Source organism: Nicotiana attenuata, unplaced genomic scaffold (assembly GCF_001879085.1).
Source record: "Nicotiana attenuata strain UT unplaced genomic scaffold, NIATTr2, whole genome shotgun sequence".
NCBI classification, from domain to species: Eukaryota; Viridiplantae; Streptophyta; class Magnoliopsida; order Solanales; family Solanaceae; genus Nicotiana; species Nicotiana attenuata.
Genome location: NW_017670263.1, coordinates 1,511,729 through 1,534,608, shown reverse-complemented (window position 1 = coordinate 1,534,608; position 22,880 = coordinate 1,511,729). Strand labels below are relative to the sequence as shown.

At 37.6% G+C, this 22,880-nt stretch overlaps 2 protein-coding genes across 2 annotated transcripts; both read right to left on the bottom strand.

The window, feature by feature from the left end:
* Positions 1-7,718: 7,718 nt before the first annotated feature.
* LOC109236895 lies at positions 7,719-9,624 on the bottom strand. The gene is made up of 4 exons (XM_019403136.1): positions 9,302-9,624; positions 9,093-9,204; positions 8,578-8,753; positions 7,719-8,478 (listed from the first exon to the last, which is right to left on the bottom strand). The coding sequence occupies exons 1-4, from the start codon at positions 9,622-9,624 to the stop codon at positions 7,719-7,721; spliced, it is 1,371 nt and encodes a 456-aa protein (XP_019258681.1).
* Positions 9,625-13,229: 3,605 nt separating this feature from the next.
* On the bottom strand, positions 13,230-14,959 carry LOC109236900 (protein DETOXIFICATION 49-like). The gene has a single exon (XM_019403140.1). It carries the CDS (start codon positions 14,841-14,843, stop codon positions 13,293-13,295), a length of 1,551 nt encoding a protein of 516 aa, XP_019258685.1. The 5' UTR covers positions 14,844-14,959; the 3' UTR covers positions 13,230-13,292.
* Between the last annotated feature and the right edge of the window lie 7,921 nt (positions 14,960-22,880).

Here is a 22,880-nt window from a genome sequence, read left to right as displayed (position 1 = left end):
TGTTTTCTAGATATTATACACTTTTGCTAGAAGTGCATATTTCCATACTAGTCCGGATTCGTTCCGAGAAGTTCCACTTTAGGACTAAAGTGTTCGCTATCAAAGTCGAGCCCAATCTCAGGGTCGAACTCGAGACCTTTTATTATGGACTTGGAGGATGGTAACTTCTTTTTGTATAATATATCTACTGGTGGAATAGTTTTATATATTATGTGGCTCTCATATAATATATCTACCGGTGGAATAATATATCATAATTTTTCCGTCTTCCTGAGCCGAGGGTCTATCGGAAACAACCTCTCTGTCCCATCGAGGTAGGGGTAAGGTCTGCGTACACACTACTCTCTCCAGACCCCGCTTTGTGGGATTTTACAGGATCGTTGTTGTTGTCGTCGTCATCGTCTCATATATTCATTAGTTTTAGCTGTTACAATAAAGCATAAGAGACTTTATAAGGTTAAAATTACTTTTAATAAAACGAGGTTATTAAACTTTTGATTCGCTATCAAAAGAACAGGTGTGAGCCTCTTATTTAAGGAAGAGTCTTATTATATTGTAGCCTCTCTATGCCAACTAGTGTCTAGAAATATAAACTTTGTATCATCTCTAATATTTAATTATTTATCTAGACAGTAAAGGAAAATAAAAATAAAAATAAGGTTTTCCTTGTAGTTAGGTAGGGAGCATGTTTTATGATAATAGAGGTACCTATTTTGTATTTAAATTTTAATTAGAACGGTAGAACAACCAACCATCACATATTCACATTCTCCTCGGCAAACGTTCTAAAAAATGATAGCCGATAAAATATCTATTTTATATATAAGTGTGTATTATATACATACAATGAACATATTTTATATATTTTTTAGTTAGCGAATATAATTATTTTTGGCCGACCGACCAATTTTGTGTTTTGCACATTCTCCTCTCCTCTAGACATATTCGCTTAAAAAATTGCGGCATCATTCTCTTTTTTTTGTTTTTTTTTGTTTTTGTTTTTCATCGAACGTCGATTATTTGTTTTGGGGTCCAAGTCCAACTAATTCAGACTCACACCGAGGAGGTTCACGCTTTGGGAGTAAAATATTCTATACCAAAGACGACTCCATTCTTAGGACTCGAACTCAATCTTTCGATTAAGAACGAAGTACTTACCACTCCACCATTACCTTTAGTGGTGCGGCTTCAAATCATGCTTGTGTAACTGTACCAACTTCATTAATAAATCGATGGAATATTCTTAGTTTTTAATGTTTATGAAAATACTTTGACTTACAGATAGGTATTGTTTTATTATTTGACCAAAAAGAAAGCATTCAACATGCCTTTTTCTGCCTCCTAGCCATTTTCTGGTTTTTCAAGATTGCATTTATCAAATAATATTGCATCAATTCATCAATATATGGTCAATGTTCTATATCATTTTGATATTAGGAGTGGATTTAGAGGGTTAGTTACGGGTTCACATGAATCTAAAACTTTTACTTAGACCTTGTATATATATATATTAATTTAAAAAATCTATTATTCGATCGCAAATCCGATTGTTATTATAGATCGACAAAATTGTTTCAAACCGGAAGCGCCCCTTCTTTCAAAGAGAGGAGCAGTATATCTTAACTTATAAACTTCAAATCTTGGACCATCTCCAATTATAATTTCCTTATAAGCCATTTCTCTATTTAGTTTAAAACAAGTACAATTAGACCTCTCTATAACAATATCGCTATATAACCGCCATTCATTATAAAAGTCAAGGTTTTTTTATGGAATCAATTTTTATATTATATTGTATTGTTCTCTATAACAGTACTTCGCTATAACAGATTATAGAGATGTTTAACTGTATCCACATTTAAAAAAGTTATACTGAAGCTGTCAAATAACAAGACATCAAAGATATATGTTAGAGCACAAAGTTATGACTTTTGAAAATGAAGTATATATTTTCTTCTGGTCAACAAATTAAGGTAATCCATTAATAGATCAAGATTACAAGTCATTAACATTAATGCGCACCATTATAATTAGGATTATACACGCACATCAACTTTGACAAAGATTTCTATGAAGTATCGTATTTTTCCACACTTATTAAGGTAGCCACATATATCCAATTTCATGCAAAAAATACATAAAAAAAGAACAACGTGCAACATGGCTGCCATAAATTTACATGTTTGCACAGCATGTATATTGTGTTGTTGTTGCACAACATGTATATTTTGAGCCGAGGGTTTATCGGAAACAACCTCTCTAATCCATTGGGGTTGGGATAAGCTCTGCGTATACACTACCCTCCCAGACTCCTCACCCGTGGGATTTTGCTAGGTTATTGTTATTATTATTGTTTTTGCACAGCATGTATATTGTGGTTATGCGATGATCAACTTTGTCTTTAGCAGAGGCGAAGCTAGAATTTAAAGTTACAGGGTTCGAAATTCTAATTCTTTTAAGTTACTGAATTTTAAATTAAGAATTTATACATATTCAGTGGATTCCTTAAGATAAATATAGGAGCTTGACCAAAGTTACTGGATTCGACCAAACCCGTAACATGTATTGTGGCTCCGCCCCTAGTCTTTAGTACACATGAAGCATTTGTGTTTCCTGTATAGTTTAAGTTCTACGCATTAATACGTACACAATCAAGTCATGTATAAAATAACTACAGTCCGACCTCTCTATAACCGCATCCTTATATAATAGTTATTCACTATAAAAGCCGAGTTTTTTTCGGAACCGAATATTATATTATGTTATAATTTATGTCCTTTATAACATCACTTCACTATAGCAACCAAAAAATTTCGGAATAAACGAGGCTGTTATAGAGATGTTTGACTGTATAAGCAAACTTTATGACAAGCTTTAATTGATAACTTGATAAAATTAGTAACTACTATATTATTACAAGTTAATTACATGGATAGCATAATTTTTTTTTTGTATTACCAATGTAAATATGCATATAAGTTTGACTTTAAAAGAAGAGTTTACGTTAATACGTTTTACGCAATTGACAGTGTAAAGATATATTTACGCAAATCATATATATATATATATATATATATATATATATATATATATATATATATATATATATATAATTACGTATTTTAGTCGATTATTACACTCAAATTTACTGCACTTTGATTGAGTTTGAGCTTTAATCGCTAGTGTCTTGCACTAACTGTGTGTTTTATGCCTTGTAGGAGTGATTCCGAGCTATATAGATGTTATGGAATAAATTCAAGTGATTTGGAGCTTTGAAGCCTGAGTAAAAGCTCAGGGAATTAAGCCGGAATCGTGTTTGGGGGTCAACGGATGATAGTTAGAGCGAACGAAGAATCGAGTAGGCATATTGCGCACTATCTAGTAAAATGGATATAACTTTTTGCTCACAATTCCATTTGGTCTCCACAATATATGGTTGGAAAGCTAACTCAAAGGGCTACAACTTTCATGTTTTACGTTTTTCAAAATTCCAAACGAAACGGGGCAAAACGCACAAGATTTGAGCCAAAACGAACGAAACCGGGAAAAAGGGCCAGTTGGGCGCCACAGGCAGCGCCTGGCGCCACCTGTGGCGCCGAAAACAGTGTGCACAAATAATGGGGCGCCGTGGAGGGCGCCTGGCGCCGGGCTGGGCGCCGGTGACGTGAAATGTGTCCTATTTCGCCCGGGACAAGGTTATTTCGGCCCTAGACCTACCCAACACGTATAAAAGCAAGACTAAACCTATTTTTGAAGGGGGAGACGCCACTTTGGAGTAAAAACACACACGGGATCGTGAGGAAGCGGAGAATTATCAGTTCTCTTCATCTTTTTCTAGTATTTTCAATTAATTCAACAATTATGCAATTGTTTGATTACATTATGAGTAGCTAAACACCCATTGTTCTGGGGTTGTGATTTAGCCATAAATATTGTTGTTTGATATTAGCTTGACCTTGATTATAATCCACCAATATATGGTTGTTTCTTCAATTCTGTGTTTAATTGCTTAATTGTCTGGCCAGCAGTTAGGTTCTATTTACTATCTATGCTATGCTTGGGAAAGCCGTGTTTAGATTAGAGAAGAATTGAAGAGAGCATGATCTTAACCCTTAGGGGGAGCGGATTTGTGGTTAGGATAGGAATATACCTAGTCACCGTGCTTAATTAAATATGGTAATCTTAATGCGTTCTTAATAGATTGATTTCATAGGAATATAGGAGTTAATCTATTGAGAATAGGTGAGTAGTATTTCGGGAGAAGGCTATGAGAGCATTTATCGATTAATTAGCAACCATGAGTGAATTATATGAAGGGGAGAGTTAATTAGAACACAATACGAATGGTGAATCGATCACAACCCTTGAATACTTGTCTCTACTGAATACACAACAATCACTTCGTTACTTGATAATTTAGTTATTATTTAGAATCGTAGTGTAGTATAATCATATTATTGGACTTTGCTTTTAGCTAGATTGAATAACAATTTTAGTGATTTAGTGAGTAGTTTACACAAGTCTCTGTGGGTTCGACACTCAACTTATCATTATATTACTTGTCGACCACGTATACTTGCGTGTGCGTTTGGGAGCAACAATATATATATAGTTATAAGAAAAATATTATGTGCTAATCATCTGGTAACCCGAACAAAATGATAACTAATCTGCTAATACATGTTAAATTACACTAAAATAAATACTAATTGCTGAGTAAAACAACTTAATTATTTAGCTATTGTAACACCCCTGACTTTAGGCAGAGTCCCACATCGGCAAAACATAAGAGGGATGCTGGGTATATAAGTTAACAAGCCTTAGACCCTAGTGACGCGTTTTAAACCCGTGAGGGCCTAGGCCCAGAGCGGACAATATCACTAGCGGGCTGGGCTGTTAAAGATGGTATCAGAGCCACTCTTGTGTCAGCCATGCCGATGGTGGGCCAGAGTTCAACTGAGTTTAGGCAAATCCCGGTTAGGCGGGACAAGCGAGGACGCTGAGTCCATACGAGGTGGTGTATGTAACACCCCTGACTTTAGGCAGAGTCCCACATCGGCAAAACATAAGAGGGATGTTGGGTATATAAGTTAACAAGCCTTACACCCTAGTGACGCATTTTAAACCCGTGAGGGCCTAGGCCTAGAGCGGACAATGTTACAGCTATCCTTTGGTTTTACTTTTACTCATTCTTAAATCTAATGTCCTACAAACATTTTACGCTATCACAAAACGAATATACAATTATTTCTATTTAACAATTATAACGATGTGCACATCACTTAATTCGTGATTGAAGATAATGGATAAGTCCATGTTTAAGAAAAAACATTTATTCTGTTTTCTAGAAAAATAAAATATATTTAAGCTGAAACTTCTTATTTCGACTTCTAAACATAACGACAACGAACGATAATTTTGATCAGCAATGACGCTAGCTATGATTTCGTGAGCATTTTTCATTCACTTGTACTATAATTAATAATTAATACAATTCCACAAAATCTAAAGATAATGTTTTTTAAAGAAATTATCCTACCAATTATATGTGCTATTTCAAGAGAACGAAAACCAAATCAAGTCTTCACTACAAACAAAAAAGTTCTGTTCAAAGAAAATAGAATGACAAAATATTAAGGGGCGCTGCTAAGAAAAATAGGTATTAGCGACAGATAAATTTTTATAGTTAAACAGCAAAATTTGTCGCTAATTCTACTTAGCGACAGATTATTTAAGAATTCTGTTAGCTACGAACAATTGAGTGATAGAATAGCGACAAAGTTCGTAGCTAATTCTAGTTTTGTTCGATTGTGCCGTGGATCTAATTTTTGCACCCACTTCATTTACTACTACTTGCTAGAAAATTCACGAAGTATAGTCGATTGCGAATTCGGATATAGGAAGAAAATTAATTTGAGTAAATGGTTAATACAATATATGATTATATGTAGTGATACTTTGATCTACTGACTTAAAATTCTAGATCCGTCAAAGAAGCATTCGTAACCTCTACGTATTAGAACACAGTGCATGCGTGAGAAGAAGAGCTCTAGTCATGGCGGTTACATGAGCTGAGGAAGAAGAAGAAGAGAAAGGAAAACTATTTCTGTATATTTCAATGTAACAGCACATTGTCTATATGTACACATATATAATTAACGTCCACTAACAAGCTAGTGGGCCCTACTCTATTTCTAACAACCATGACAGTTGTACAATAACTTCTTGATTAACAATTTTCTTCCTCCTTATTATGTTACTGCACCTATTTCTACACTCCCCCTCAAGCTAGGTGGTATAAAAATATTCAGTAAGCCTAGCTTGGACACTAAGTATTCATGCTGAGCTCTAGGCAGTCCTTTGGTCAGCACATCTACCAATTGTTCTTTGGTTCCCACATATTCTCTCTTGATTAGTCCATGCTGAATCTTCTGTCTTATGAAATGGCAATCAATCTCTATGTGTTTGGTTCGTTCATGGAAGACAGGATTAGCAGCTATTTGTATGGCTGCTTTACTGTCAGTGAAGATAGTGGCTGGTAATTCAAATACTACTCCAATGTCCTTGAGTAGCCCAAATATCCATACCAATTCAGCCACTGTTGTTGCAATGCTTCTATATTCTGACTCTGCAGAACTTCTAGAAATAGTGCTTTGCTTCTTTGACTTCCAAGATATCAGTGAATCCCCATACTTTATAAAGAATCGATTCACAGATTTTCTAGTCAATGGACATGCTTCCCAATCAGCATCATAGAAGGCTGAGATAACATCTTTCTTCTGACTAGAGAGAAGTATTCCTTGTCCAGGGTGATTCTTGACATACTTGACCACCATGAGTGCTACCTCTATATGAGATTTCTTAGGCTTTTGCATAAACTGGCTAAGAGTTTGAACACTGAATGCAATGTCTGGTCTTGTTACTGTCAAATATAGGAGCTTCCCCAGTAGCCTTTGATAGCAAGTTACATCTGGTAGAATTGCATCATCCAAGGTGTTTATGCCTGTGTGTTCATCATACTGTGGAGTAGTGAGTTTCACATTTGCTTCAAGAGGAGTAACAGCAGGCTTTGCAGCTCCCAGCCCAAGTTCTGATACAAGTTCTAATGCATATTTTCTTTGATGCATTAGAATACCTTGTGGTGATCTAGCAAACTCTATCCCAAGGAAGTATTTCAGCTCCCCTAGGTCCTTCATCTTAAAGGTCTTCTGAAGTGTAGTCTTGGTTTCTTCTACTAGTCTCAAATCAGGTCCTGTGATGAGCATATCATCCACATAGAGTAATATAACCACAATGCAGCTGCCAGTACCTTGTACAAACAAGGAGTGGTCATGTTGACTCTGTGTGAATCCAAAGCTGATCAATGCCTCTGATAACTTTGCATTCCATTGTCTGGGTGCTTGTTTGAGACCATATAAGAATTTCAAGAGTCTGCACACTGGCTTACACTCCCCCTGACTCTGAAATCCCTGAGGGAGAGTCATATAGATTTCATCAGGCAAGTCTCCTTGTAGGAAAGCATTGTACACATCCATCTGGTGGATATGCCAAATCTCAGAAGCTGCAACAGAGAGTATGGTCCTAATTGTGACCATCCTCACAACTGGACTGAAGGTCTCCTGATAATCAATACCTTCCTATTGGCTGAACCCCTTGGCCACCAATCTGGCTTTAAACCTCTCAACCTCTCCTGTAGCCTTGTACTTCACCTTGAAGATTCATTTGCAACCAATAGGCACCTTGCCTGGAGGAAGTGAAACAACATCCCAAGTGTGATTAGCTCCCAAAGCAGCAATTTCTGATTTCATAGCCTCCACCCACCTAGAGTCTTGAATAGCCTCAGCATAGGAAGATGGTTCCACAATGGAGGAGAAGGCTGCAATAAAGGACTGATAAGAAGGAGATAGAGAGTCATAAGACACATAGTTGGCTAAGGAATATGGTGTAGTGGTGGCAGAGGGCGGAGTGACAAAGTCCTTAAGCCACAATGGGGGATGCTTTGGTCTGAGAGACCTCCTCAGAGGGGGACAAGGCTCAGGGGCAATGGACAAAGGTTTAGAACTATCAGAAGGAGAAGGAAGTATGTGAGGAGAAGAATTAAAAGGATTTATGTGAGGAGAAGAAGTGGAAGGAGAAGCATATCTGGACACCTCTTCACAACTAGGAGGTGAGGGAATGGAAGAGAAGACAGGAGGAGACACATTTGAAGAGTCTTTGAAGGGAAATACATCCTCCTGAAAGACGACATCCCTATTGACAAAGAATTGATGTGTAGAGATATCCAAAAGAATATATCCTTTTTGAGTGTCTGAAAACCCCATGAGAACAGCAGGTTTGGCCCTAGGCATAAGCTTGTCTGTCTCCTGCACTTGCTTAGCAAAGCACAAACAGCCTAGAGTTCTGAGGTGACCTAGCTGAGGCCTTCTCTTGTACAGCAGCTCATAAGGTGAACATCCTTTCAACACTGAAGATGGTAGTCTATTGATCAGATAGGCTGCAGTGATGAAACAATGACCCAAAAACTAGATAGGAATGTGGGCTTGAAATCTCAGAGCTCTGGTGATTTGTAGGAGATGCCTGTGCTTCCTCTCAGCCACTCCATTCTGCTGTGGAGTGTATGCACAGGTGGTTTGATGAAGAATACCAAGCTTATTGAAGACTGTCTTACATACTGAATTTAGAAACTCAGAACCATTGTCAGATCTCACCACTTTGACTGTTTTATTGAACTGAGTGTGAACAAAAGCTAGGAACTGTGGTAATACAACACACACATCAGATTTCGATTTCAGTAAGAAAACCCAAGTCATTCTAGTGAAGTCATCAACTACTGTGAGAAAGTATTTATAGCCATCACAGGTTGAAGTTTTATAGGGTCCCCAAACATCTACATGAATGAGGTCAAATGCACTAGTACTCTTAATACTACTGTGAGGAAATGATGTCCTGGTTAGTTTAGCACAGGGACACACACAACAATTATTAATGGCATTAGCAATACTAGCTAGCTTAACAGGGAATAGTTTCTACAAAGTAATTATAGACACATGGCCAAGCCTCCTGTGCCATAAAACTATATCACTGGAACTAACTGAGGAGTCAGCTTGTGTGTTAACAGCTGCCAAGGACACAGCAGTCAATCTCTTATTGCCATGTTGTTGAAGAAAGTACAGTCCATCTCTTTCTCTACCAATCTCCTTCACCCTGCCATTGAAGAGCTCATGAAACACACAAAAAAGGATAGAAAGAGGCAAAACACCTTAGGTCCCTTGTCAATTTTGACACTGGCAATAGGTTATACTTGAACTTTGGCACATAAAGTACTTCTTTTAGTGTGTTGTTGTGTGATATATGACTATCTCCAACATGAGTTACTTGTGTGACATCTCCATTTGGCAAGAGAACCTTTCTAGGACTAGGAGGAGCAGTTACAGTTGTCTTATCTAATAAATTGAGATTAGACACCATGTGATTAGTTGCCCCTGTGTCAATGATCCATTCGTGTGGACTATTGGAAGCTAGTAAGGCAACACTTGTACCTGCTGCATGAGCCTGTGATGTAGGTGTAGAGTTGTTGATGTTTGTTGAGGTAGGGCTGACTGTATTGCTGTTCAGAATTTGCATAATCTAGTCATATTGTTCCTTGGTAAAGGGAAAGGCACCACCTCCTCTATGTTGTGGTTGTAGCTCCATATTGATAGTGTGACTGTTGTGTTGCAAGGTTTGACCAGACCTTGGCTGCATAGTGGTTATCTGAGGGCCAGGGCTTGGTTGTCCACTAGACTGTGTGTAGGAACTTAGGTCAGGTGGTGCTGCGCTGTAGTTACTAGCTGCTGATCCATATTCAGCTACTGCATTGTAAGCACCAGCTCCCCCTTTCTTCTTAGATCTGTAGTCAGCCGGATAACCAACTATTTTGTAGCAAGTCTCCTTGCTATGACCTTTTAGTTTACAAAAGTCACAGTATAGATTGAAGTTCTTCCTGTGTTTTGGTCTATTATCAGACTTGGAGCTGTAAAGAGCTGTAGATTCATAGTGACCACTGGTGACATTAGGTCCGGCACCTAGAATTCCTGTTGATCCTGCTACATTTCTTTGACTTTCCTCACTCATTAACGTAGCATAGGCTTGATTCACAGAGAGAACAAGTTTCATCATAAGAATCTGACTACGAGCTTGTGACTATGAATCATTCAATCCCATAAGGAATTGATATAGTTTTTGTTTGTGCAGGTCTTCAATGAATTTTTTAGTTTTAGGGCAATCACAACCAGGATGAGGAACTAGATCTTTAGTTTCATCCCATAGATCTTTGAGTTTAGAGTAGTACACAGATATAGAAGAGATACCTTGAGTTAGGGTTGCAATTTCTTTGTGTAGATTATAGCATCTAGTATCATTAACCTTGTCGATCCTCTCTTGTAGATCCATCCACACAGTGTGTGCATTGGTAGCATAAGCAATTCCGCTGATCAATGTCGGTGCTACAACATTCATCAACCACGATAAGACAATTGCATTGCATCTCTCCCACTGGTACCGGTATTTTTCTCGGAATTTTTCCTTCTTCCACCTTCCGTCAACCATTCCGAGCTTATTTCGACCTAGAAGAGCAATTTTCATAGATCTATACCACAGCGAGAAATTGTCTGTTCCTGTTAATTGAAAAGAGATCAGAGAAATTCAACTTGTATCAGTGGATGCCAAATACAGAGGATGAGTGATTGGAACTGAGATTCCTTCTTCAAATTTATCCTCCGATGAGACTTGTGAAGTTTTAGTTACTTGAGTTACTTCTGCAGGTGTTTCCTGCTCAGAATTGTCGTTCGCCATTGTTGACCACGACTTAAAGCTTCAGATTTGGGGAGAAAAAAGAGAAGAAACTTGAGAGAGTAGATTTACAGATCTGGATCGATTTGCGAGCTGTAATTCAGAGCTAGAGCTCTGATACCATGTTAGAACACAGTGCATGCGTGAGAAGAAGAGCTCTAGTCATGGCGGTTACATGAGCTGAGGAAGAAGAAGAAGAGAAAGGAAAACTGTTTCTGTATATTTCAATGTTACAGTACATTGTCTATATGTACACATATATAATTAACGTCCACTAACAAGCTAGTGGGCCCTACTCTATTTCTAACAACTATGACAACTGTACAATAACTTCCTGATTAACAATTTTCTTCTCCTTATTATGTTACTGCACCTATTTCTACACTACGCAAGTGGAACATTTGCAAAGGAAAAATGGACAAAAGTTCACTTGTGATAGGGCAAGTTTCAAGAATAGATTACTGGAGGAAATAGCACAAGACTAATATATATATATATATAGAGAGAGAGAGAGCGCAAGCGCATTTAGAACTTAAATTTGATGAGTTTTACCTTTAAATTTTTATTTATTAAATTTATGGCACTTTTGAAATTATTTTGAAATTTAATATTTTATTAAAATTGTGATGATAATTTTTATATATATATATATATATATATATATATATATATATATATACATTGCTGGTGTTTTCTCTTTTTATTTTTTTTAATTTTTTAATTTCTTATTTCTTTACAATATATATGTGGTGGTGTTGGTTAGGTGAGGGAGCATATCCTTTCCATTTATGGGAGTCGTATAAAATGCCAAATTCAGGTAAACTAAAGATGCCAAAATCCAAATAAGCTTAGAGCACATGAGGCCATAACTTAGACCATTCAAAAAGAAGAAAAACAACATACTTTTAATGAAGACAAAATTGAAAGAATAGAACAATACGGTCGTTTACTTGGTTACGTAGCTGGCAGTTGCAAATATTGAATAATCTATCTAATTTTCCAATTCTCATGCCTCATATTCTAAAAAAAGATCTCAATATTGAAACTATATTTTATACTTTTAAATTCTGTCTTTTTGTTTATAAACTTCAAAATCCATCAGCTTAATATGTCATTGTAATGACTTAATCTACTGTGATTAATTGGTTACCACCTTGTTCTAATATAGTCTTAAACTAGACAATTGACTTTTCTAAAGTCAAAACAAATTATTATTTTTTAAACAAAAGAAACTCCACCTTGTTCCTATGATAATAACAAATTATGCTACCATCGGGAAGGAGAGCCTTGGAGGTCACGAGTTCAAGTCGTAGAAACAGCCACTTGCAGAAATACAGCGTAAGGCTGCGTACAATAGATCCTTGTGGTTCGACCCTTCCTTTGACCCCGCGCATAGCCGGGGTCTTAGTGCACCAGACTGCCCAAGCTACCACCGGAAAAACCTTAATCGGAGGTCTCGGGTTCAGACTTGATACAAAGAACCTCTAGGTGATAGAGCTTTATATCATTTAGTCAGCCTACCTTTTGCAAATCTGAACTAGTCGAGCTCATGACGTTAAGATACCCGATGATTAAATCGAAATAATAAAACATATTTTTTTAACACCAAACAAACAAGTCATCACGATTTATACCCAACATCCACATAACAACACTAAAAATAAATATTAGATTTTAGAAATTAGAGTATGGATTACAAGTCAAGGGACCAAAATTGAAAGAGCAAAAGAAGGACAAAAAAACAAAGATTTGACTTCAGAAGTCAAACATTTGATTTCTGTTTGAGAAGGAGGGAACATTAAAACCATGCTAATCAACTTATAAAATATATAGACAACACAATAGTTTGGCACAAAACATGCCTGCTTCCACAATTAATTATATCACAAAAATACAAGGAAAAAAAATAATCTCTACTAACTCTCGCTGTCTCTGTGTGTCTGTGTCACGCTATGTTGCTCGAACTCTCTAAAAATGTCGGCGCACTCATGTCAGATCCTCCAAAAATACACTACTGTTAGATGATTTCGCACACATCCCGTCATCTTTCTTGAAGAGTCTGAATAACACAGATATCAAGAACAATAACCAATATATAAAATATGTGTTTAAAAAAAGATGAAAGAATAATCAATAAAAATCCAAGAATTGATCAAATTAGACAACACAAGATTTTAGCACAAAATATGCCTGCTTCCACCATTAATTATATCACAAAAATACAAGGAAAAAATAATTTCTACTAACTCTCCCTGTTTCTCTCTGTGTCTATATCAAGCTATGTTGCTTGTACTCTTCAAAAATGCACTACTGTTAGATGATCTGCCACACATCCCGCGATATTCTTGAAGAGTCCGAACAACACAGATATAAAGAACAATAAACAATATATAAAATAATTTTTTTTTAAAAAAAAGATGAAAGAATAATCAATAATCCAAGAATTGATCAAATCATACAATTCAAACAATTATACTTCCATCAAGCTTTTGATAATAATCAAATGAACATTCTGCAGTTTCTTCATCAATAATAAACTTCTCTTCTTCCTCTTCTTCATTTTCTTGACCAAAATCTCCTTGTATATTTGCAGTTAACTCTTTTGCTCTTCTAGCTTGATCTTCCCAATTTGTTCTTGCAAAAATAATCAACAACATTGTCACTGCACATGAAGCTTGAGCTGCTAATAATCCAATCCAAAGTCCCTCAAAATCGAAACCCCGAAAAAACCCTAAATAAATAGCTACTGGCATTCCAACAAGATAAAAACAACCAAGATTAATATTAGCACCCAATTTAGGTCTAGCTGTTCCTCTTAATACTCCACAACCTGTTGTTTGTGGACAATTTCCGAGCTCACAAAGTCCAATTATAGGCAAAATTATCGACGTTAACGCGATAATTTCTTCATCTTGAGTGTACATACTTGCCCAAATATTCCTCACTAATATAGCAAATGACAATGCCAATAGTCCAAAAATGAAACTATAACATAGTCCAATAATTGCAGCTATTTTTGCTTGATTTGGCCTATTAGCACCAAGTTCATTTCCAACTCTTGTTGATACACCAAAACTTAAAGAAGAAGGGAAAATGTATATCAAACTTGTTGTTTGAATCAAAATTCCCATTGATGCAACACTTGCTTTAGGGTTTAACAATAATCCACATAATAAAATCATAATTTCATACCACCACCATTCTAAACAAACACTAATACAACTTGGAATGGCTAAATTTAAAAGTGTTTTCCACCCTTTAAAACACTCTATAGAAATCGCGCTCCATGTTTTCTTATGTACCCCTGACACTATAATGTACGCGATTAATGACCCCACAAGATTGAAATTTGTCCAAACCCCACTTAAAGCAACACCCTTAATACCAAGATTAAGGACTATAACAAGAAAATAGTTGATTGGAATATGAACAAGAATCGCGAGAGCAGCACAATACGTTAGAGGCATTATAATCGATTGAGAACGAAGATAAATCCTCAACGGATGTAAAAACGAGAGAGCAAAAAGATCAGGAATAGAGTAAATAATGTAACTCTGTGCTTGTGTGGCTATTTCATGATCTTGGCCACAAAAGATTAAGATATTTTTCATATTACACCACATGAATGAAATTGGAATTGATACCAAAAGAAGAAGAAGAATTGTCCTTTGTAAACTAAGGCCAAGAATCTTGAACCTTTTAGCACCAAATGCTTGTCCACAAATTGGTTCCATTCCCATGGCTAAACCAGAAAGAATCGAATAACCGGTTATATTTGCAAAACCGATCGCGAGCGAGCCACCAGCTAAAGAAAGTTCCCCTAAACGACCAAGAAATAGCATTGAGATCATTGAACGAGAGTAGAGAAGTAAGCCTATGAAAATCATAGGAAGTGCAATAGTGGCTATGGATTTTGTTTCAGAAATAGCCAAAAACAGAGTATTTTGCTCTGTTTTGCTTTCTTCATTTTGGTTTTCTAATCTTGGAATTTCAGAAACCATTGGAGTCAGCATCTTTGATTTTTGCTTTTGAATTTCAGAATTTTTTTTTCTTTTTTTTTTCTTTTTTTAATGAATTTTGAGACCAAAAAAAATGTAACAGAAAGTTGTGGGCAAGGAAAAGGGATAGAGGGTTTAAGGAGTAACGGTTTGGTTTGGTTTTATAAGCGCGGGGAATACTGAAAAATTTAGTTTTTATTTTATTTTTTATATTATATCTTTGTTGACTTGTTGCAAATTATCATGGAGATTCAAAAGAATTAAATATACAAAGAAACAAAAAGATTCACAATAAAAAAGGAGATACAGATGAACCCACTTCCGCCCCCTGACTCCGCCACGAAGCAAAACCTCTGAAAAATATGAAAATGAAGACGATGATGACTATGGAGGAATGTGTGAGATATATGTCACAAGCCGGGTATATATAGGTACAAGGATTTTCTATTTAGTTAAGTTTTTTAACATGGTAATAGAGCCATCTTTTAGTAAATCAAATTATTATATTTCTGATTGTAGCAGCGTTGAATGAACGGTACATTTAAAATCAAATCCGGTGATTTTAAAGGTTATTCCAGTATTAGATTTTGAAGAATCGTCTTTATGGTGACCTATTCAAAAGACACTGATTGCTATGATTTTGATTACCTGACAACTTATTTGGATTGTTGTTACATGTCGTTTCGTAATGTATCGTATTGTATTGTACTTCATTATATTGTAAGGTAACTAGCACCCAACTAAGGTCCACTTGTGAAGCCCAACATGTAGTTTATACATATGAGGAAGGCATATATATTCGCATTCAGTATTTACATTAACCCATAATAATTTATTATAGTTAAATTATAAATTAAAGTGAAAAATATATATTAATTAACTGTGATTTAGTAATAACAACGTATGTTAAGTTAAAGACAGAAGCGGAGCCAGGATTTAAAACTTATGTATTCGGGACCTAATCCGTTTAGTTACTAGATTTCATTTCAAAATAATAATTTGTTCCTTAAAGAAAAATATAGGATTTTAACCAAAGCTACTAGATATTAAACCCGTAAACAACATGCCGGCTCTGCCCTGGTTGAAGACATGTGTCAATCAATGTTATGCATTGTGGATTGGTGTTAACACCATTTAATTAATGAAATTTATAAATAACGACATTTAATGAGATTTATAAATGTTTTAACTCATTACAAATGTCAAGTCAAAAAAAGAAGAAACTGAATGTTTCCCCTTGAGACTCTAGTGCGTGTTAATTATAGTTTTTTTAAGCTCCTAGTGCATGTTAATTAATTAGTTTTTCTTTTAATTGCGTGGATAAAGTAATGTCTAGATTTCTAACTAAAATTCTATATAGCGTGGATAACGTTTATTTAGGGTAAAGGACCAATGTGGGTCTGCTAAGACAAATTAAAAAATGTTGGGCGGTTAATTAGTGGCCTCATTAGATAAAAACTAATGTATTTGACTATGAAAAGGTATCACCTAAGGTTGTGTTACTTAGGGTGATCAGTACCCGTCGTCCTTAATCAGAGTCTCGAGTTTGAGGTGGAAATAGCATGGTTAGCCAATTTCCGGACTGGTAATTTAAAATAGCCATCGTTTTGTAAAGTCATTGAAAAATGACCATTATATTGCTGAAACAAGGAAAGTTCCAGCATAATATGCGGGACTATGGAGCTCCTGCGTATAAACTTCCAGCATATTATGTTGGAACTCCAGCACACGAAAAGTTTCAACTTAATATGCTGGATTATGGAGCTCATGTATATAAACTTCCCGCATATTATGTTGAAACTCCAGCACATTATGAAATTCTAGCACATTATGCTAGAAGCTCATGTGTAAGAAATTCGAACTCCAGCATATTATGCTGGAGTATTTCCAAATTTTTAAGGGTGTTTTTGTTCACATTTTATCTTTACATGAAAAATTGACTAAATTTCGATTACTTTTGAAATTGTGACTATTTTTCAGTTACAAGTTGTAAATCTGGCTATTTTTGATTTTTTTCCCCGAGTTTGAGCCCTGAAGATATAGTCAATCTTTAATTTGTAGGAAACACTTTAACTCTAAATTGAGACTTCTTGTGCGGCCTCAAAGCGGATACCAAATAACGGGTGGAAAAGGCATTTCACACTCAAGCCTGTTTCATCCCATAAGACATGTTCTTCTTCATATCCATATATTACCACAAAACTTGCCTTTTTATTGTTAAAAAATGTGTGAATATTGCCACTATCAGTTAGTATACTTCCAAGCAGATCGTTTTATCGCTATATTTGTTTATTTCAAAAGTGGGTGGGCACTAGTTGAGTAGTAGTGGCTAATTGAAAGATTCAAGTGTTTGAAATTAGTTCAACTCGTTTTGTTATTTTAATGGTTGCATTTGCTTCAAAATTTGGAACATAGTTTTTGCAAAACACTTGAAACATCCTGCATATGGTGATGACCAAGTGCGAGGAACCACCAATAATGCAATATCACACGATCCCAACGAACCACCAAATTTAGGTTCCATGCAGATAGATGACCCTCCAACACTGGACCCACACAAGACTTTCCTCGATACACTGATTTCGAGCACATCACCTGCAAACATCACTGACACTCAAACTCCTCAACAAAATACACTTGATTTAACGGATGAAAGTACTACTCCTGATACGGATGAGGAGATTTTTATAGCCCTTACAGCGGACGATAAATCTCGACTTTACACCCCCATGAAAATTTCCAGTCATTGTAAAAGTCTTTGGCAAGAAAATGGGGCATCAACTACTAAAAAACAAGCTCACCTTATTATGGCAGCCTACTGAGCAGATCCCTCTAATTGACTTAGGCTCTAACTTCTTCTTAATCAAATTCCAACAAGAAGAAAACATGCATAAGGCCCTTCACGGAGGCCCTTGGTTTGTGTTAAATCATTTCCTTTTAGTACGTAAATGGGAATCAAAGTTCATTGCCTCCAACACACAACTCACAGACTCCGCTATATGGGTGCGCCTCTCTAAACTGCCTACTGAGTTCTATGATTTGGAAACCCTACGAAAAGTAGGGTCTAAATTGGGACAACTGTTAAAAGTTGATGCCTGCACGACCACAACTACAAGGGTCCGGTATGCACGTATTTGTATTGAGGTTCCATTAGAAAAATCGCTCAAAACACATATATACATTGGTCATCACAAGCAAACACTTCTGTATGAGGGTCTAAATCTCCTTTGCACCAAATATGGCCGTTTTGGCCATGCACCCTCGGCTTGCACCTTCCTTACCATCCCCTCACCTTCTCCTTCGTCTACGACCACGCTGCTCTCTTCGCCTCCATCACACAGCCATTCCACCACACCAGAAATGGAATGAAAAACTATAAATTTTCCTAAGCGACCTCACTTACGTCAATTCCATCTGCCAAGGAACCACACAAACTCAGCAACAGAGGCGGCGACGGCACAAAGGCAGCCAGTACCAGGTAAGTTTCCTAAACCTAATGGGCAGGTCCAGGCCCAATTACAATGCTCTACCTATTCTACATCGGACAAGCACAGTAATACTAATAACAAAACTAATAAATTTAAAGCTTTATCGGATATGGACACTCTCATGGACCCAACTGATCCAGCCCCCACAAGCCCAATAATCATTTGTCCATCTTCTACATCGGACAAGCACACTTCGGTACAATTGGGCTGCTTTATTGACTTGCACACATGAAAGACCACTTTTCATCACCCACCCGGAAGGTGAGTTCCCCTGCTTCCACATCAACTAAGGCCTTCCCCGTAGCAAGGAAAGGTCTCCCCAATATGATCGGAACTTCATAATCTACCTCACAATCCAAGATCACAAAATCAGCTGGCAAGATAAATTTGTCCACCCGGACAAGCACATCATCTATTATACCCAAAAGCCTCTTCATCGATCTATCTGCCATTTGCAACCTCATGGAAGTCGGCCTCGGCTTTCCAATCCCCAAAGTCTTGAAAACTGAGTAGGGCATCAAGTTGATACTCGCCCCTAAATCACATAGAGCTTTAGCAAAGTCTGCACTTCCAATAGTGCAAGGAATGGTGAAAGCACCGGGATCCTCCAACTTCGGAGCCATTGAATGCACTATAGCACTAACTTGGTGGGTCATCTTAACAGTTTCACAGTCCATGGATCTTTTCTTCGTCACCAAATCTTTCATGAATTTAGCGTAGACAGGCATTTGCTCCAAAGCCTCTACCAAAGGCACATTAATGGATAAGCTCTTCATCATGTCAATGAACTTTTTTAACTGATTCTCATTTTTCTGCTTTGCTAGCCTCTGAGGATAAGGTGGAGGTGGCCTAGGCAAGGGTGCCTTGGCTTTTGGCACAATCGGCTCCGGCATGTCTATTACGTGTTCCCTAGATGGGTTCACGTCATTCTGTGTTTCCACCTCGGCATCTTGAATATCAATCCTCACATCTTCATTCACTTTTTCATCAATCACAGTTTCCACCACCAAAGGAACTTCATCTTCTTTCAACTCAACTTCATCACCCAAAACTTGCTTTTATTTGGATGCATTCACATCACCGCCTCGTCCACTCCTTGTAGTTACTGCCATAACATGATTGTTCCCACCCTTCGGGTTCACTATCGTATCACTCGGCAGAGCCCCCTTAGGGCGAGTATTCAAAGACTGTGAGATTTGGCCTAGCTGGACCTCCAAATTCCTAATTGAAGTTTGTGAGAAGCCAATTGCGCATCGGAGTCAGCATTCTTTTTCATCATCTGTTCAAACATCATTTCAATTCTACCCATTTCGTTGTTGGAAGAACTAAGACCATGGGATGGAAAAGGTGGTGGGTTGCTCGGTTGTTGGTACATTGGGGGCCTTTGAAAACCTTGCCCATGATTTCCTTGGTTATTGTTCCATCCACCCTGGTTGTTGTTGTTTCCACCCCAATTGTTGTTGTTGCCCCAGTTTCCCTGATTGTTCCGATTGTTATTTTGATTTCCCCAATTGTTGTTCTCCCTTGTTGTTGGTTACCCCAATTGCCCTGGGATCTCCACTGTTGTTGTTGGTTAGAAGAATTTCCTCTTTGCCCTTGGTAATTATTCACATATTGCACCTCTTCATTCTGCCCATCATAACAATCATCTTGGAGTCCACCACAATCATTGTCAAATTGATTCGAATTCCCTTGGTTCTGTTGACCTCTCTGTCTTCTATTGTTCACAAGCATGTTAACATCCTCCATGGCATTTACTTGGCGAGGATACTGAACTTGTTGCAACTGTGCCTTTGCTAATTGGTTCATTGTTGTTGTAAGTTCTGCTTTAGCCTGTCCATGGTCATGTAGTTCTTAATGCAAATGAGTGACCGCGGGGTCACCCTGTGGACATTGGCTCTACTTTGCCAAGCGGAGGATGTGTCAGCCATCTCGTCAAGAATAGCACAAGCTTCATCATAAGGCAGCTTCATGAAATTTCCCCCAGCCAATTGATTCACTATGCATTGATTCGTTGTATTGATGCCCCGATAGAAGGTCTGTTGTATCATTGCCTCTGTCATATCATTGTTGGGGCATTCCTTCACCATAGTTCTATATCTCTCCCAAATCTCGTNCTTTTTCATCAATCACAGTTTCCACCACCAAAGGAACTTCATCTTCTTGCAACTCAACTTCATCACTCAAAATTTGCTTTTGTTTGGAGGCATTCACATTACCGCCTCGTCCACTCCTTGTAGTTACCGCCATAACATGATTGTTCCCACCCTTTGGGCTAGCTACCGTATCACTCGGTGAAGCCCCCTTAGGGCGAGTATTCAAGGACTGTGAGATTTGGCCTAGCTGGACCTCCAAATTTCTGATTGAAGTGTTGTGAGATGCCAACTGTGCATCGGAGTCAGCATTCTTCTTCATCATATATTCAAACATCATTTCAATTCTCCCCATGTCATTGTTGGTTGAACTAGGTCCTTGGGATGGAAAAGGCGGTGGATTGCTCGACTGTTGATACATTGGGGGCCTTTGAAAGCCTTGCCACTGATTTCCCTGATTGTTGTTATTCCATCCACCCCGATTGTTGTTTCCACCCCAATTGTTGTTGTTACCCCAGTTTCCTTGATTGTTCCGATTGTTGTTTTGATTGCCCCAATTGGGATTTTGATTATTGTTGCCCCAATTGTTGTTCCCTTGTTGTTGATTATTCCAATTATTGTTGCCTTGTTGTTGGTTACCCCAATTGCCTTGGGATATCCATTGTTGCTGTTGGTTAGGAGAATTGCCCCTTTGGCCTTGATAATTATTCATGTATTGTACCTCTTCATTCTGCCCATCATAACCATCATCTTGGAATCCACCACAATAATTGTCAAATTGATCCGAACTCCCTTGGTTCTGTTGACCTCTTTGTCTTCTATTGTTCACTAGCATATTGACACCCTCCACGACATTCACTTGGCGAGGATTTTGAACTTGTTGCAACTGTGCCTTTGCTAGTTGGTTCATTGTTGTTGTTAGTTTTGCTATAGCCTGCCCATGGTCATGTAGTTCTTTGTGCAAGTGTGTGACCGTAGGGTTACCCTGTTGCACATTGGCTCTACTTTGCCAAGTGGGGGACGTGTCAGCCATCTCGTCTAGAATGGCACAAGCTTTATCATAAGGCAGCTTCATGAAATTACCACTAGCAAGTTGATTCACTATGCATTGATTTGTTGTGTTGATGCCTCGGTAGAAGGTCAATTGAATCATTGCCTCGGTCATATCATTGTTGGGGCATTCCTTCACCATGGTTCTATATCTCTCCCAAATCTCGTGTAATGGTTCGGTGGGCTCTTGCTTGAAAGCTAAGATCTCATCCCGCAATGGTGCCATGTGCCCCGGTGAGAAAATTTTTGCAATGAACTTATCCGTCAACTCATCCCAAGTACTGATGGAATGGTTGGGAAGTCGCTCAAGCCAATCCAATGCCTTTCCTCTAAGTGAAAATGGGAAGAGTCTCAACCGAAGTGCATCCTAAGGCACATTAGTTTGCTTGCTCCCCCAACAGGTATCCACGAACCCCTTGAGATGTTTGTACGCATTTTGAGTGGGAGCACCCATGAGATACCATCGCTACTCCAGCAATGTCAGCATCACATTAGTAATTTGAAAATTGCCCGCCCGGATCCGGGACGGGACAATTGCACTAGTATAGCCTTGGTTGGGAAGTACTCGCGGAGCCACTCTTGGAGGTGGCGGAGGAGTGTCTGGAATATTTTCATTTGCATTGGCCTGGCGGCCTCTACGTTGTCTTTGAGGCACAAGAGGCACCTCATGATCTCTGACATCATCTACCTGAAACAAAAGGGCCAAGCCCATTAGTGCAATTGAATAACAAAAGGGTTAGAAAGCTTTCAAAAGCTTTCTGAAACAAAAGACGCAGCAAGCAGCGGCAACAAAAAAAAAAGAAAGGAACAGAGAAAGGAAAAGGGGGAAAAGAGAAGAAGAAGAAAGCTTTGCGCAAAGGCCTTAAGAAGAATTGGGAGTTGAAATTGAAAGTATTAAAGCTCTCCTTCGACTCAAGAGGTTAACCTTCTTCCCCTCATCTGTTAAATTATTTCACCGCATCTATGCAATTTCATGTAGTACAAAAGAATTCAATATCAACTTTCTCTTATATATAAAGAAATATACAATTACTATGGAGATAATGAGGCTATAAAGGTTTGATTTAAGCACTGATAGGTCTAATTTTAGAGGAATAAATTATACTAAATAGTTTGAAATTGATAGAATTATGGACTAGTTCTATGATTACATATAAATCCACAAACGAAGACTCAAACATGAACCCCGAGGATTGGGTATTCTAAATTAGTGATGGATTTAGCCTAAATGAGGCAATTAACATGAGATCGCTATTATGAAATTATAGATTGATTGGAGGAATTTGTACGAGTTGCTTGAGGTGAAGCAGTTGGTATTTCGGCACGAGTACTGTGAGTAGTAATCTTACCGCAATTAGTATTTTCATAACTTGCATGATTTACACATGATTTTTAATATGAATATGTTACCGATTATTTTA